We start from the raw sequence: 16,910 nt of genomic DNA, 5'->3' as shown, positions 1-16,910 counted from the left end.
TATACATGTATTATACACGTGTATATTCATAATGTCTAATACGTGAATATACATGCTAATGTCTATTTGTGTATATACATCATGATATAATACGTGTGTATATATGCTAATATATATGGTAGCTGCTTAGAAATCAAATTGTAGGGCATGATTGGGAAGCTTTACTATCCTGTTTTTATAAAATTCTATTAATTCCTTGTTCCTGTTGCTAGACAAAACTTTCTAACTACAACACTTAAACAAAACATGGAGACTTGGTTTAATTCACAGAATATTCTGTGAATTCATGATTTTAAAAGTTTTGGAAGAAATAAAATCAGGTCTTCCTATTATGAGTATGAGCCACAAATGTTTTCTGTTTCGACAGGTATCTCAGTATTGTAATATTAAATAGAGTTGAAAAAGCTGAGTAAACATTTTCAGTAGAAGTTACTGTCTAAAGCAAAGTATTGGAAAATATTCCCTTGGTTATTTGTATAATTGTATAGAAATGTATGTGCAAAGTTATAATCCCACTATATTCTCAGTATGATAAGTCACAAAGCTGATTAAAAGACTGGAAATAATTAAAGCAGCTTTCATTCTCTAGTTTAGTTGGTTTTTTTAAAATTTCATTCAATATTTCTTTATGAAAAAATATATAGGGATAATTGCACCCTTTGGGTTTTTTTCCTCCCACCTTTTTCCCTTCAAATTTAGATATTTTCACTAGAGAGAGGGATAAAAAGAAACTATTAACTGTTAAATATTTCATTCTGATTTAATATTAAAAAGGAAAAAATACAAAAGCTTTTTTTAAAAAAGTAACAGAATATCGCTTAAATTTTTTTATAGCTTTAGAGAGATTTTTACAAAACCACTTTATATATAAACTTGCTTTTAGACTATATTTTAGGCAACACATCTCACTTATTTCCATCCATTATACGTTTTTTGTAGATTTTAACTGTCTTACTACAGTCTACAAACCAGGTGTAAAATATGCTCAATTCCAGTTATATAGGATTATAGCCATACATCACAGAAACACCCCTTGATAAATTCTACCTCAAGTGCTATTTGATTTGATTAAATATATAACAAGACCAACCAAGAAGAAAGCAAGCGCTGATTTGAGTTTGCATGGATACGAGTCACTTTGTGACAGGAAGAAAGCTGGGTTTTAGCTTTCCAGAAGCTGGTGTGCAAATGAGTTTTTTATCATCTGGCACCTTTAGAGAGCTGGAGGATTGGGGTGAGATGTCTCACAGGCACCGTTCGTTCCACAGGTTGCTTAACAGACCGGCATTTTCTTTTGTTCTTGTCCTTATGGTAGCGGTGACCAGGAATGAATCCAGAGCATCTATTAACAATTTTGTGGCTGAAATTGTATTTTGAATCTACTAAATGAGAATTCCTTACGCAATTTGTACTTTACAGAAGCACAAAATACAAAAGTTGTTGAGAAACTGTGCAAGTGAAATAGATGTGTATTGTTTAACAAATTATAAACTAGACATCCAAACGCAGTCCTACTCAACTGACCAAAAATATAGCTGGTTTTAGCTTCAATTTTTCAGGTGGTCAGTGAAGCCTGAGGGTATCTCTTGCACCAGAGAATCAGTTTTCCAATATTTTTTTCGTAATTTGCCTTAAATGCTTGAACTGTTGCAGCAGAAGGTTTGTGAGGAGTTTCATTTTCCTGCCTTCAAATATCATACTTATTTATTGTTTCTGTATTCAGTTTAACTGAAAAAATCTAACACAGGCTTTCTCTGATTTGGCTCTTTCAGGTGAACTTTTCCTCTAAGAAAACTGTAATGTTAATTCTTGAAGTTTAAAGGTGTAGTCTCTGGGTTTTTTTTACTGTCAAACTCTCAGTAGATCAATGTCTAAGACTTCAATGAAGCTAGTCTTGACTTTTGCATGTATCAGTAATATTCTGAATTGAATGACCGTAGTAGACCAGCTGTTAACTGTTGGTTAACCAAAGGAAAGTTGTTCTACTTTGCTTTTCATTGTTCCCCATTTTTTCTGAGGAGTGATTAGCTATTTAAATAAGTAGAAATCTTTAAATCTGGAGGGCTTGTATTTAGAAAATCATTCTTGATGACTTGTGATTGGTCGATCTTGTAAACTTGTGAAGTCAGGAAAATACTCTAGGCTCGTGCTCCCAGTTTTTTTGGAAGTATTGCAAATACTTGCTGAAGCTACTTTCTGTTACTAGCTCTAATTCTTTATTAAGATGCTTGAAATATCATTTGCTAACTCTTGATGCAAATATCAAACCTAAAATTAACTTAACGCTGTTTGAGGGCTCTAATATGTTTGTTGTGTTTACTGAAATCGCTTCCTGCCAACAGTTGAATGATACACCTTTTTTCTGGCTTAACCTATAGCATCCACTTGTCTGCCACAGCTTCTATGACATTCGGTTAAAGGAAGTAACTCTTCTTAATATTGCTTAACTTTCCTAAGAAATATTTCTGACTGTAGTTATTTTGAAAGGCTTCAGCCCCCCTAGAACTCTGTTGTCATTGCCCTAGGTACTAAAACTGGAGCTGTCACCATTGTTTGTTGAGGTAATGGAAGTATTACTGGAATAACTTAAAACTACTCTATTAGAGGTGTATGTAGTTAGAGGTATATACAGTTTTGTCAACTGCTGGTAATTAGCCTGCTCCACTGCTTTGGAAGAAATTAAATGTTTTACAGATGTATTTGTATAATATTTAATAAAAAAATCAACACCAGTAGGGTTTAGTATTGTTTGAGTAAAAAGGGTTCCAGCATATTTATTCATTAGCACACTTACAGATGCTGGTCTGGAATAACCTATCCAACTGAAATCTGATCCAATGAAAGCAAACTAAGCTTTGTGCTTATTTTATGCTGTTTGTTTATTTGCCTTTTTTTACCTTTTATGTATTTACCTTTTTCATAAAAAACATAGTGATCTCTTTAAAACCAAACTTTTAAATACGTGATTATATGTAAGCAGTCATGTAAGCACTCCTGACTGTGCAGGAATTGTAACAAAATTATTATCTTCTGAGGAGCATCATACATTGGTCAAAAGGCAGATATTTACTTTATCTAGAAACTTGCAAGAAATATGTAGTGGTGACCCTTAGAGGATGGAGTTACTGTTCTGTGAGAAGAAAAAGCTAAAGCGTATTTTCAGTTAACCAAAAGGCTTACTTGTACCTTCCTCTCAACTCTAGTGTGATTTAGTAACAAAATCTTAATAAATGAATCAGGATAAAAGTTACAAATTAAACCAAATTAAATTTTTGCAGCAATCAAATGAAAAAGACAGATGTAAAGCCTTTAACAAGCATATATTCAACCATGATGATTAGCAAAAGTTTATATATTTAAAATAAAGCATGACCGAATCTTTCTCCCTTCTGCTCCAATTCCTGTACTGGGAAATTTTGATGTGAAGAGGTAGTATTACAGGAGAAAGTAAAGCCTTGCATAACCTGGATAAAAAAGGGTGTGATTCTAAAAAGTTTGGGGAGGAAAAAGATTTTTTTTTTATAGGAAGTAATTAAGAACCAAGGTGATGATCTTTACTTAACATGAATCAGATAAAAAAATCTACTCACTTCAGGGGCCAGGAATGAGCAAGTGGTGTTGGAACATTTGGATGTTGAACTTAAAAAGACTTTTCTCTGTCATTCTTAATGTTAGCAGATGCGGATCAGCAGGTCCCTCATACGGACATGCATGAACAAGCAAGAGATCCAAAACAAGGGCAAGCAAGCCATTTGATAGATTTTGTTGTTGTTGTATAATGCCAAATACATGATTTCAGAATTATTTACTCAGTGCTGTTTGACAGTTGGAGTAAAATACCGATGTTCATCTGTGGTGTACCTTTTTTGCTTTTTCTTTTTGGTGAGACTGGCTTTCCAACTATTATCCCTTACTTTGAAGGTAGAGATTCCACAATAAAATGCTTGCATATCAGCACTTTACCAAACTCTTCTCTAAATACAGCTGAGTATGACTGCATTCTCAGAATATCAATATAATTTTTTCTTGAGAAACTATTTTTCTAGCAGCCAAAAGCCTAATACCAACTTCTTAATAGATAAAACATGTTTAACCTATTTATGAATTAGTATTGTAAGATGTGGGCTCTAGAGCTGATGGAAAAAAAAAATCTAATGCCCTCATAAATGTTGAGAAAGAGTAGCACATAAATAAGATTCTCGGGTTGGGTTGTGCAAACTTGCTCATTTTCCTACTGAAGCACCAATTAGTTTTTTATATTCCTACTGAGTAGTCAGAAGTAGGTGAGGATGTTTGAGGTGTGAAAGCATTGAGTCCCACTTTTAGGAGATTTTAGTGATAGATAGCCACTGACATCGATTGGGCCTGAAATTATATAGAAAGATTTAAAAAACAAAACAGACCTATTTGTCATGAAGCTACCAGGCTGTAATATATCACTGGCTTGAATATTACTGACACATTGCAGAGAGGATTAGTGTCATTCATTTTTATATAAGATAATGGGAAACAATGATGAGGAAAAACTAGGAGCAATTTTGGTAGTTAATCAGACCTAAGAAGGGAGAGGAAGTTAAAACAAACAAAATCATTTCACATAGACTGTGAAATAGGAAAGTGTTTATAAATTTTTCCATACTTCCCCAAGGCCTCAGGTGATCATGACCCTAATGAATAACCAAAATAACCCTGAGCATATTTAACACATTCTCATTGATTTGCAGGAGAAGGAAATTACAAATGCTTCAGGACAGTCTAAATAAATGACATACGATGTCAGAAGTTAAACTTTCTGGCTTTTAAAATCAGTCACATTTCTGTCTGTATTGGGAAAAATAGTAGGTTGATATCACACTAGCATGTGCATCCTACAGAAAAAGGGCAAAGCAGCAGAAAGCAGCAGTCTTACTACTAAGGAGATTCATAGCTTAAGGACATACTCTCATTTTCAGTGCAGAGAAGTTTTATGAAGACTTGGCTTCATCTGTAAATCTGGTCTTATTTTCATGCGCTCTAACTGCATTTTAACCAGCTTTTTTCCTTTCCTTTTTTTTCTCTCTTTGCATGCTTTATTTCGTTTGTTTGAACATTAGGAGCAAAAGCGTATAGATGGCACCACCCGTGAGGTGAAAAAGGTTAGAAAAGCCAGGAACAGACGCCAGGAGTGGAATATGATGGCATATGACAAAGAGCTTAGACCTGACAACAGGTTGTCTCAAAGTGTGTACCATGGAGCATCTTCCGAGGGATCGCTGTCCCCAGATACTAGGTCTGTTTACAGCAAAGCTGTCTGTTATACCACAGTTGTATGTTCAGAAATACTGAGTAGAATTAGGTATTTTTAGAGGCTGGGAATAGTTAGAATGGACAAAACATACAATGCGTGTTTTAAAGTTCTTTTCAAAATTATTTTAAAGCACAAATAGTATAACAAATTCTGTAATTATTTTTTTATTCCTCAGCATCAGATGAGCATTTTGTCATCATAATGTTATGCACTGTAGTGAAATAAGTGTTTGCTTTGTATTTGATCTTGAGTAGTTGTAGCTGCAAAAGCATTTAAATCTGTCTCTACTAGATAATGTCAGTACCTCTTCCTTCGTGTCTAGTTTGTTGTATGTTATGCTGCTGATAGCCTAATAAGTATTTTTCTGTGACAACTCAGGTATACTTTTGCCTCTAACAGAATGCTTTAATGGGGGAACAGTTCAGCTTTATCGATGTTATTTGTCTGAAAAGCAAGCTACAAAATCAGATGCAACATTATTATGTGAAATAGCAGAAATCTCTGCTTAGAGTCACACAGCAGAATTCATCTTCGTTGACTAAGATTCCCTTTCAGCTCAGTGGGAGTTATCTGCTCCTGGTGTGCATGGAAGCCTGATTTTTTTTTTTTTTTTTTTTTTTTTTTTTTTTTACTAAGCTGGTCTCACTAGAGGATTTTCCCACTTTATTTCCTCTGTCTGTCATGGTTAATTGCTAGCAGTAATGTTAGGAATAAATAGAATCTACTGGAAAAAGTGTGTGACAATTCAGTGTTTAAATTTTTGAATAGCTAGGTTGAGGAAGCAGCCTCCACTGCAGAAGTGTGGACTTGATACCTTTAGTCTGCTGTCCAGTGGAGATTAATAAAAAAACCCCTATATAAAAAATCTGCTCAGAACTTTGTATATGTAATGTTTTGGTCTTTGTGAAGAGTAATCATCATGTAATTGAAACAAAAAATCTAAAGAAAATTGTTACTGCTGTTTCAGTAATATATATTCAGACCCTCTCTCTCTGTCTAAAATTCTTTAATTGCCAATTTTTTTTTTAATGGTTTCTAATGCAAAATGTTGTCTCCTGTTTGTCAGTCTGTAATGTTTCATTAAGACTACACTTTCCATAGGCTGATCTGGTAAAATGACATTGATGTTCAGCTGTCAAGTGCAAGATGTGGATTTTTTTTAATCATGAGTTCTGCGTTTCACACATTTTGAGTCTTTCTTTTTCTAGCCTTAACACCTTGCTTTCAGGATTCCCAAGTTTAAATAATCATATTCAAGTGATTTGTTTTTATCTCCCAGCAATGTCAACGTGTATTTGACTATTTGCAGATATCCATAATATTTGCAATCTGTAGGATTTTTTTTAAGCAGAAATTGTATGATGCATCATTATGTTGGATATAGAAGTTGTGGTATGACAGATATCTTGTACTTATATAAGCCTTTCAAGTTTTACAATGTATGGAGAACTTTAAATTTCAGTGAACTGAATATCAGTGATTGAATCCTGAAATCTGTGTTTTACTTGCATGAAGGGTTAATTTTCTGAGCGGTAGTGAGGTGGAGAGAAGGCTTTCTATTTTTTATCTTGGGGTAGTCTTAGCTGTAGGAACTAAGCTATAAAAAACCCCATACATATAGAAATAAGTACTGGTTTCAGAGACATTTTTATGCTGACAGCTACTGCATGAGCAGTGTTTTATAAATAAGGTCCCAAAGAAGTGTATTTGTAATTCTTCTCTAATGCTAAAGTGAAAAAAAGCTCATGTTTCTTCTTGTTTGCTGACTGTAAGACTTATGCATTAAACATTGACATCGAAGTGTTCAGACTGTGGCAATTTACAATGTATTTGTTATACTTGCTGTACTTTAGAGAGAGAAACACAAGCTGAATCCAAACAGAAACCAGCAAATTAATGTGAGAAAAGTAAGAACAAGAAAAGAAGAGTGGGAGAGAAGGAAAATGGGCATTGAGTTCATGAGTGACGCAAAGAAAATGGAACAGGCAGGAAGCATGAAAGAGGACAAAATGCCCAAAGGGTTTGTCATTTTGTTTTACTCAAAGCCCTGGCTTTTTGTTGCTTACCTTGCTTCCAGTCTTACAGATAAGTGCATCGGTTTACTGTGTTCACTAAAAGCCAGGCTGCACGATTGTTCATTACTAAAACAACTATTTGCAGTAATGGGATGAAGAGATCCTTTTGCTCCCTCTCTTGGGCTTATTTGACAGAGCATCCTAGACTTTGTATCTTTATGAACTCTCTGCTCCACTAATATTTACATTTCCCAGTTTCTCTAAGCCTTTCCAGCAAAATTAATTGTGCAAACAAAAAGCGTTTTCTAACTTTTGAAATTGGTTTTCTCTGCTTTGGTAAAATATATTCTTCTGCATAATTGTGAGTGCTTGCGGTATTGCTTTCCTTTTTCTGCTGCTATTGTTGACTTAAGGCAGGCCTGATAAGTATTATCATTTCAAACAATGGACTGTCAAAATCATTGACAGAAACAATATGCTTCCTTATGGCTACTAGAGAACTCTAAAATCTGGAGAAAGCTCTGAACTTTTTTTGCCTTTTTTAAAGTCTGCATTATAGGAGGACATTCTGCATGCAGCTAGTATGTTGAAATATTGAAAACATTCAATTTCAGTCCTTTTATGCTGACTTGTCACACTAATTTATTTTCAAGTCGTGTTAAGCTGAACCATGATTTCTTTGTTGCGTTTGTTCTTGTGCTTTCTGTGGACTTACAAGGGAATGGTGCTTGATAATCAGGGAGTCCTCTTGCAAGAAAAATAATTCTGATTGCATTCTTTTTAGCTTTTCTTGTGAGCTATTTAGATAATACCCTGTTACACTCAATCTCTTCTTCTGCATCCATTTACTTTAATTTTAGGTCCCATGCATCTGATGTTACAGATTATTCTTATCCTGCTACTCCGAATCATTCCCTCCATCAGCAGATAGCAATGCCTTCATATGGAACAGGAGATGGTCCACAGTACATGGCAGCATCCCAAAGCCATGAGCATGAATACAGACCACCTTCCACCACTGTACGACATGCTACTTTAAACAGACCTCAGCAACCACCTCCACCTCCACCCCAGCCTTCAGATGGCCAACATAGCTCAGTACCTGTGGTACCAGCAGAATATGGGTAAAACTCCTGATTTATTCCAGTGGATTCTTGACAAAACTAGAGGGATGCATGTTTTTCATAACCATCACAACATATAATGCATACATACAAAAAGACCCCAAATACATTAGTTATCTCCCTGGGGAGGACAGAAAAAAATTGGTATAATTTCTATGTATGAACTGGATTTAGGTGAAGAAATAGTGAAAGTGGAAATAATGAACTGTCTATTGAATGTGGTGAAACCAATATGCTTGTAAAATATTAAGGGTTCCTAATATAATATGAAAAAGGGGATAATCTTCCTTTAAAGTGAAAAATAGTTACAGCATAATTTGAATAATATCTTGAACTTCAGGAAATGTGCAGAAAAAGTATTGCTGAATGTGATTAACGTGGCAGTCTGTTGCATCCCTGAAATGACTTTTTAAAGGAGCTTATGACAGAATTGGAAGGGATCTCCTCAGACACAGAATCAGGTTCCCTACTGCCACAGACACCTCTGTAATTCAAGATAGGAATTTATAAGGCTGCCTTGTAGATATTTTGCCTGAATGCATTCTGAAGGAAGGCTTGCTCCAGAGTACTGGCTCTTTGATAGCAAGAAAACATCTGTTTTCTAACCAGTCTGTGCCTGTTCTTTTGCTTAAATAGCTTACTGCAGGAAAGTTGTAATCATTCTTGCCTGTGTCGTTTTAAACTAAGCAAGCCAAGGTTTTTCAGCCTCACTTGATACATCCTGGGATAGCATTTGCCTGATTCATGACTATCATGCTGTAGATGACTCAGTTATGCTATGACTGACTGCTCCAACCTGCATTTTCTCTGTTACTTCCAGTTTATAACAGAAATACTTATGCTTAGTCCCCAGGTACATGACCATTGTCAGTGTATCACAGTTGTCATACATTGACATGTATCACTGAATGTCATCAGTAACTTTCCTTCAACTCCTGTCTCCTATATCTAGTTCTTTACCTACTTCATAACTCTTATATTAATTCCCATTTTTTCTGCTTAAGAATTCTTTTAATGACATTTTAACAAAGAAATTAGCTCTTCCCTGTGCCTACTCTTTAAAGTATCAATCAAATGTATCAATTTAATTAAATATTATTAAATTGATAAACTTGACTAAAGAAGCACATGAGATGCATGATATACCTTTGGGTAAATCTTTCCATTCATACTTTCCATTGTCCCCCATGCCTGTGTCTTTTATTATCTCTTAATATTTGTTCTAACACTTGGTCTTCTATGGAAGTGATACGTGTAGACTACAGTTTTCTTGGTCCCTTCTTCATCATAGGCATTGTACTTGATATTCTCACAGAGTAGATGTTTAGTAACAAATACAGCTTTATACTTAACTAGGCAGGAGTATTAAGATAAAAATCCCACTTTGTGGAGTGCTGAAAGGACACTGCCTTTAATTTCGTCATCTGCCTTAAATCTCAATGTATTATCAATATTTGACAATTCATATGTTTATAATCACTTGCATATTTACCTCACCAGTTCAAATTTCTTTTGATTTTTGTTTTAGCTGTGGTTGGATGAGAGCAGTTTAAGGGGTAATGATTCTGTAAGTCCTAACTTTCAATGCATTAAATGTTTTTGTTCTGTTTTGTATAGGATGCTTCCGGCTCAGATGGTGGATTATTACAATCCTACAGGTCCTCCCCCTCCTCCTCCTCCCCCTATGATTCCTTCAGCACAAACTGCATTTGTTAGTCCCCTTCAGCTTCCTGTGCCACCTTCCCATTCTGGACTGGTGACTGGCTCTACATATGCAGCTACTCATCCTCCTCCTTCTAGCGGGCTTGTTGTCACTGCTCCTCCTCCTCCTGGCCCACCTCCTCCCCCTCCAGGCCCTCCTGCTACAGGTTCATCCCTCTCTTCCTCCCCAATGCACGTTCCTCCAGCTACAGAGGCAAAACGTCATGAACCGGCACAGCCGCCAATAAGTGATGCACGGAGCGATCTTCTTGCTGCCATTCGAATGGGTAAGTGGACACGTGAGTTTTAGCTATTTCTTTTTTTCAATGAAAGCACTATATTTTCCAGTGATCTGAGTTCATGGCTTCTCTTCCCAACTGGGCAGAATGTCACTCAGAGACTAGTTAACCACAGGTGCCATGCACCTATTCTAACATCTCTCAAATCTGACTTCGGATATTTTTCTGAAGCCTAATGTTCCAAGATGTACAGCTTTGTTAAATATGTTCTAGTGTTTGTGTGGACATAATCAAATGAAAACAGTACTTGTGTTCATTACGTAAAGTTGCCAGTAGATGTACATGGATGTTTGGTTCTGTTCAGAAGAACTGAGTTATCCAACACCAGGCTTCAGCCCACTGATTTTTAACCAGTGACTAATGGCTGTTCGTGACTTTGCTTACAGTTATGGAGCTGTAGGTCTAATGGTATTTCCAAATACAGTTATGAAAACTTTCTTCTTCAGATCAAAAGGACACATACAGTCGTGAATATTTAGTTTTAATATATTGTTGGCAGTTTTAGAGGTGTAGTAGTATTCAGTCTCTGAGAATGGATTCCAATCTGCCTTTTTGGTCTTTCTCCCTTCCTTGCTCAGGGAGGCTCTCTCACTCAGTATTTTCTTTCTTTTTTCTTCTTCTTCCTGAATATATTGTTGGAATACAAAAACCTCACCACTAACAATACGAAATTTAAAATCTCTTGTGCAGAAAACTTTGTCTGAGAGTAATTGTCTCTACAGGAATTCAGCTGAAAAAGGTGCAGGAGCAACGTGAGCAAGAAGCAAAGCGAGAGCCTGTTGGAAATGATGTGGCAACCATCCTTTCAAGACGCATTGCCGTGGAATACAGTGATTCCGATGATGATTCAGAGTTTGATGAGAACGATTGGTCAGATTGAACCTGGTCCAAGCCCAGTGGCAAGTTCATGAAATACTTGGCTTCAGCAATTGCTTTCTTAGCAAGATGTAAAGCAGGACATTGACATGTATTAAGGCTAGCGATCGAAGTGCTGAAATTGAATTGGTATTATTCAGAATGCTGTAGCTTAGCAACTCTGGTAATAATGATGTGATTATGCTTATGCAGATCAGAAACTTGTCTTACTTTCAGTATTTACCGCATAATACTTAAGTGCCACTAAATGTAGCAAATCATGTGCTGCGTGCAAAATATGCTGCAGTTGTTGCACTGTTACAGAACCAGCATTTTATTTTACTTTCCTGATCTTGAAGGGATAAAATATATTTTTGACTTTACATCTTATTCTTTTAATAACATAAGCAACTTAGGTACTTGTGAATTGGTCTGGTTGTTAAGTCTTTGAGGGCAGTTAACTATATGACTGAGTGAAGTGCTGAGTTCCATAAATATGACTTTTAACTTTTTTATTAGTTACTAATTATGCCCACCTTAGTCTATTTTTAATCACTTACGGGCTTAGGTTTTTTTGCATACAGAATTGATTTTATATAATCTTTCTTTTTATCTTAAAAATGTAGCAGATGATGAAATGTATGTTTTGAAGAATGAATCCACGTGATCCAAAATTAACATTTTGTGAGAAGACTGGATAAGTTTGTAGCAGTACCAGCTCTAGGTTACTGGCTGCTTGTTGGTAGGGTCTCAGGTAGGTAGTGGATGCTTGTCCATGTTACAAATGAAAGTTAAAAGACCTGTAGAGTTTTTCAGTTTTATGATACAGATCAACTAGATGCAAAGACTTCAGGGTAGACCTGATTGAAGCCATAGGGTTATTGCAGCATAGAAATGTTACTCTTATTACTAAAGATTGGAACTTTTGTCAGTCCAGATCTAGCAATCGGATACATTTCACAAGTATAACTTGGTCTTTATGCCTGTAGGTATAAATGTTTGTAAATAAGTTTTGTTGTTGATTTGTACATGTATAGTCATGACAGATAGTTTTCTGTTTCCTGTAGCATGTTTACTCAAAACTACTACTTTGAATGTATTTCTTTCCCAGTACATCCCATTGATAAAACATTGGCAGTTAAAACAGTTTTAATGGCTGTTCAGGTACTATGCCATATATAGACACTTGTTTTCTCCTTCCCTAGGAACAGTTGCTGCCATGCTGTCTCTGTTTTCTTTAAAAATAATTCCCTTTTTTTTTTTCAGTACAGTATTAAAATGTTTTTTCGTTTGGTTTTTCTCTCTTCTGGACTGAGAGTCAGGCTGCTGCTTTGTCTAATGAGGTTTTTAAAAATGTATTCAAAGTGGGGGAAGAGTTCTTTCCTTACCAGATTACAGTTTTAATCTTTGTAACTCAAGTCTGTGTAATTCCAGGTCTAACATTTGGTAAAGCTCCTTTGTTCTGTGAGGCCCTGTCTGTTCTTAAAAAAGTATGTAAAATAAAAAGAGAAATGGAAGATAATTATCTAACTTGCATTTACACAATTAACAGTTTTAGTCCTGAAAATGTAACAGTCTAACACGATGTTTGCATGCAAACTATTGGCTACTTCATTGCTGTTTAACCTGCGTATGATTTTCCAGTCTGTGGTGGCTGTCTTTATGGTAGGGTGGTAACATGCTTCCTCAATGTTGGTGTTAAAATTTATCAGATAAAGTATGACCAATCTCTGTGTAATGGTGAGCAACTACAGCTCTTGTTAATTGATGCAGCTGAAGGTACTCCTCTCCGTTTCAGCTGGAGCTGGTTTTGTCTCTGCCTTAAAATACAGAGCTGAAGTCTGCTTTATTTTGTGTGCTGCAGTCTGAGGTCTGTGTGTCCACCACAGAGGACGGAATTTAGGCCATAGCCTGATTGTGGTTTTCATCAGTCTATGAGACATGGTTTGTTCTGATCATCACAGTGTGCTTGCACAGTGGCTTGAAAAATATTCTTTGGATGGGTAGGCTAAAAGTGCAACTGGGACTGCAGTGTTACATCCCTGTATAGGTGGGGAGAGAGTACTCTCAGTGTTCTTATAATACATGCTGAAATGAAATATCTCAGCAGAAAATTCTTTCCAATCTACTGAAATTTGTTATGACAGGAGATATATATTTTATGAGCACAGAAGTTGGGTGTGTCTGAAACTTTATAATTTATGTTAATTTGAAATAATAAACATTAAACAAGCAATCAGTTGTGACCAGTTAAGATAGTGTAGATTTTTCAGTCATAGTAGCCAACCTGTTTTTCTGAACCTGCAATGTTGTCGTTTTTTCCTTTCGGTATTTTATTAATAAAATGTGAATTGAATTTAGTGATGTAAACTAACATTATTCTAGACTGTTTTTATCAGTTTTATCATACTTTGGGTTGTGAATAAGTAACAGATATGAATAAAATCTCAATTTTGAGCCTGTCTTTCTTTTCTTAGATTAGTAAGATTTTGCTATTAATCTTTATCCCCTATAAGTAAATAACAGAAATGAAAATGTAAGGCTTCCCAATGTTATCTGTGATCCCAGGAGCCACGATTTTACTGGGATGGAGGCTGGACCCTACAAAAACGGACTCCTTTAAGGTGCTGCTGCTTCTTCTGACATGTGTGATTATTTGTTCTTTTGCACCTTGATTCAAGCTCCACGTTGAAGTTCTTGGCTGGTGTAAACAGATATTGATTTCCCTACAGGTGGCTTTACATTGTTTTCATTTTTTTTCAGTGAAATGCATTAAACAGCTCTGGTCCCAGAAAGAACAGGGCAGAATGTGCGAGTTGTATTAGCAAGCCCTCTTTCCCACTTCTTTTAATAAGAAAGAGACTTTGTAGGTTAAAGACACCAAGCACAATATTGTAAAATGCAAACCTGTGTCTGCCTACTACAAACATATCTGTTAAATTTACAGTTAGACTACTGTATTACGCAATTGGTTTATGTAGTTCTTCCCAGTATGACATGATAAACTAATTGTGTAATATAGTAGCCTAATTGTAAATTGAACAGACTTGTTTAGGCATCTTAGACTTGGTTGTTCCCTGGGAAAGTGAATTAATCTGTTATACTGAAACTTCCAGTCCCTCTGGCGCTCGGGTCTTATTTCACTGAAATTTTCCATCTTTGATTTGAACTTAATTCAGGTAATTTAGAACAAAGACACCCATTCTATGCAGAAACTGAAGATATGAGCTTGCAATTTTGGTTCAAAGGCTATCTTAATAAAGATTTGTAACTGCTCATTTATCAGTTGGGGTTGGAGTTAGGACTGATGATCACTTGGCATACTGCCTCTCCAGCTTTTATGGTTGTCTTTTGAATATTAAACAATATTTCCATGTGACTAAACTGACATCAGTTGGATTTTTAGGTATTTCAGATTTCTCTGTACTAAGATGAACTGCATGAAGCAGAAAATCTTTACTGTGAGAGAGGTGCATGCTGTTCAGAACAAGCTCAAAATTGAGCTCGTTTGCGGTAGGCAGATGGAGGTGGGAGGAAGGGAAATGACTCATTAGGAAATCGATTCTTGTGATGTATTTTGCAGGTATGTTACCTCGCATGGGCCAGGCATTGTTTTAACAATAAAAACGTTTTCCTTTCCACTTGAAACAACACACCTAAGGCTACAGCAAATGTGTAACTCCTAAAAACGTTTAAAATCTCTCTAAACTGAACTGGATATAAACCTGATGATAATGAAAATTTCATTAGAAATTAATTCCGTTAATTCAGTCTTCAGCTGAGGTACTATTTCCTAGCAGTGGAGTAAAATAAATATTAGAACAGCTTATCCAAAGATGGCTTTGACAGTGATTTTTTTTTTTTTTTTAAGGTGACACTAGCCTTTTTCCTCCTGAAAAACCAACCAACCAAGTCCAACCTGCTATTGTCTGCTTTGGGGAAAGTTTTCTGCCCTGTGGGGGGGCAGCCAGCCTGAGCTGTTGGAATTCTGAGTTTGAGGTGTTCCTGATACCACTTTGTACATACATACGTGCGCACACACACAGAAGTCCAAGGATTTTCAGCAACTCGAGGCAGTTCTGTATTTGTGTACTTAAGCATTGTCAGTGTGCTCAGTGCTGTACAGGGAATGAAAATAGATGATGAAGCCCTGAGAATCCCTCAGGCCCTAGCCTCTGCCACAAAATAGTCGGGAGTGACTTGAGCTTGTCACTGAACAACCTTCCCCATTCCCTTGGACTTTAAAGGAAGTGTGGGGACTCTGGAAGGACTGTAGGTTTCCAATCAACCATCATCTTTTCATTAGAGGTGAACAGAAAGAATGGGAACATGGGGAAAAAAGTCCTTTAGGTACAAAACAGGGAGAAGGAATTTCATATTTTGCTTTCTGTAGTAATAGGTGGAGCAAAAGGGTGGTTTCTCATGTGCTGTCAAATATCTGTAGGTTCTCTGGAGAAATATGTTTTCATCTGTAGTTGATGTAGGTGTGCTTCTACATGTGGAAACCAGTCTCATAAGTTTGTGCTGGACTGAGCTTTTTTTCAGCTACGTAAGAAAACAAGTAGCCCTTAAGAGATTCTTAGCTAAATATAGTAGTCTCTTTAGAGATTAATTCTTGCTGCTGCAGATAAGTAGAGACATTCTTACCTGATTAGCTGGAGCAGGGAGTACTTCTGCACTTTTCCCTTGGTGAGGGGTCACATGCAGAGGGCTTTGGATATTAGAGCTGAGGGCAACTGTTTCTGAGATGTCTCAACAGCTTGTCTTAGGTACGTTGCCTCTCCGAGTCACTTGGCACTTTCAATCGCTCACACACTGTCATACCACATGAAAACTACCCTGTTCAGCAATCACTGACGTTGCCAATGTGTAGGTTAAAAGAAGGTTAAAAGTGTAGGTTAAAAGAAGGAGAAAGGGCTAGGAATCTGACAAAGTTACCCTAATGCCAGTTAATATTGGGCAGTCTGTCCCATCTGTCTTTGAGAGGGACCCTAAACAGGAGTCCTGCCAACTATACTGAAGGAGATGGCAGAACTCACCTGTTTTCTCTGTTTTTCTTGAAAATCAGGCTGATACATTCCTTATTCAGTTTTCTGAGTAATCCTGCTGTTAATGTTCTATTTCTCTAGCAAATTAACTTTCCAGTCCCTTACTAGCTACCTTTCTCTGACTTGCTGAATGGCCTGTGCCCATTGCTTGTCACCCTTTACGAATTGGATGCTGTCCCTAGCTGTTGTAAAAACGCCTTTACTCTTCTGAAGTTAATAGCCTAGTGCTGATTTTCACCTGCAGCCTGTCCCTCTGCATCCTTCTCTTGAGTCTCTTCCTTCTGGTTTTTAATAGGTAGTTTGCATGTTTACCAGCCAAGGATTTTCCCATTCACTGCATCAGAAGGACTTTCAGTTTGGTTGGTTGGCCATGGTTTCTTTCCCTTAAATAGATTCTTGCTCTGTGACGGTGCTGGCAACAGTGGATGTTACAAGGGTTGCCGCTTCCAGGTACGGGGCCTTTCTCCACAGAGAATGATGATAGTAGCAGGATTGTTTATCACAGGCTTAGCTTAGTGATGAAACTTTACTATTTCTAAAGCTACTGCTCATTCCAGCCATGTGAGAGCTCACCTTAACTT

General features: G+C 36.6%; 1 protein-coding gene across 5 annotated transcripts in view; it reads left to right on the top strand.

Moving 5' to 3' along the window:
- The window catches only part of WASF3 (WASP family member 3), a 79,478-nt gene extending 65,757 nt beyond the window's left edge, over positions 1-13,721 (top strand). For 4 of the 5 annotated variants that reach the window (XM_075490853.1, XM_075490850.1, XM_075490854.1 and 1 more), the window contains 4 exons: positions 7,141-7,307; positions 8,163-8,426; positions 10,044-10,414; positions 11,149-13,720. In XM_075490853.1, the coding sequence (XP_075346968.1) occupies positions 7,141-7,307; positions 8,163-8,426; positions 10,044-10,414; positions 11,149-11,306 (960 nt within the window). In that variant the 3' untranslated portion in view covers positions 11,307-13,720. Of the gene's footprint in view, positions 1-5,093; positions 5,270-7,140; positions 7,308-8,162; positions 8,427-10,043; positions 10,415-11,148 lie in introns of all 5 variants that reach the window. The other variant, XM_075490855.1, reaches the window with a different exon arrangement.
- Positions 13,722-16,910: the final 3,189 nt, after the last annotated feature.

This window comes from Mycteria americana, chromosome 1 (genome assembly GCF_035582795.1).
Source record: "Mycteria americana isolate JAX WOST 10 ecotype Jacksonville Zoo and Gardens chromosome 1, USCA_MyAme_1.0, whole genome shotgun sequence".
NCBI classification, from domain to species: domain Eukaryota; kingdom Metazoa; phylum Chordata; class Aves; order Ciconiiformes; family Ciconiidae; genus Mycteria; species Mycteria americana.
This window is presented reverse-complemented; position numbering and strand designations above follow the sequence as displayed.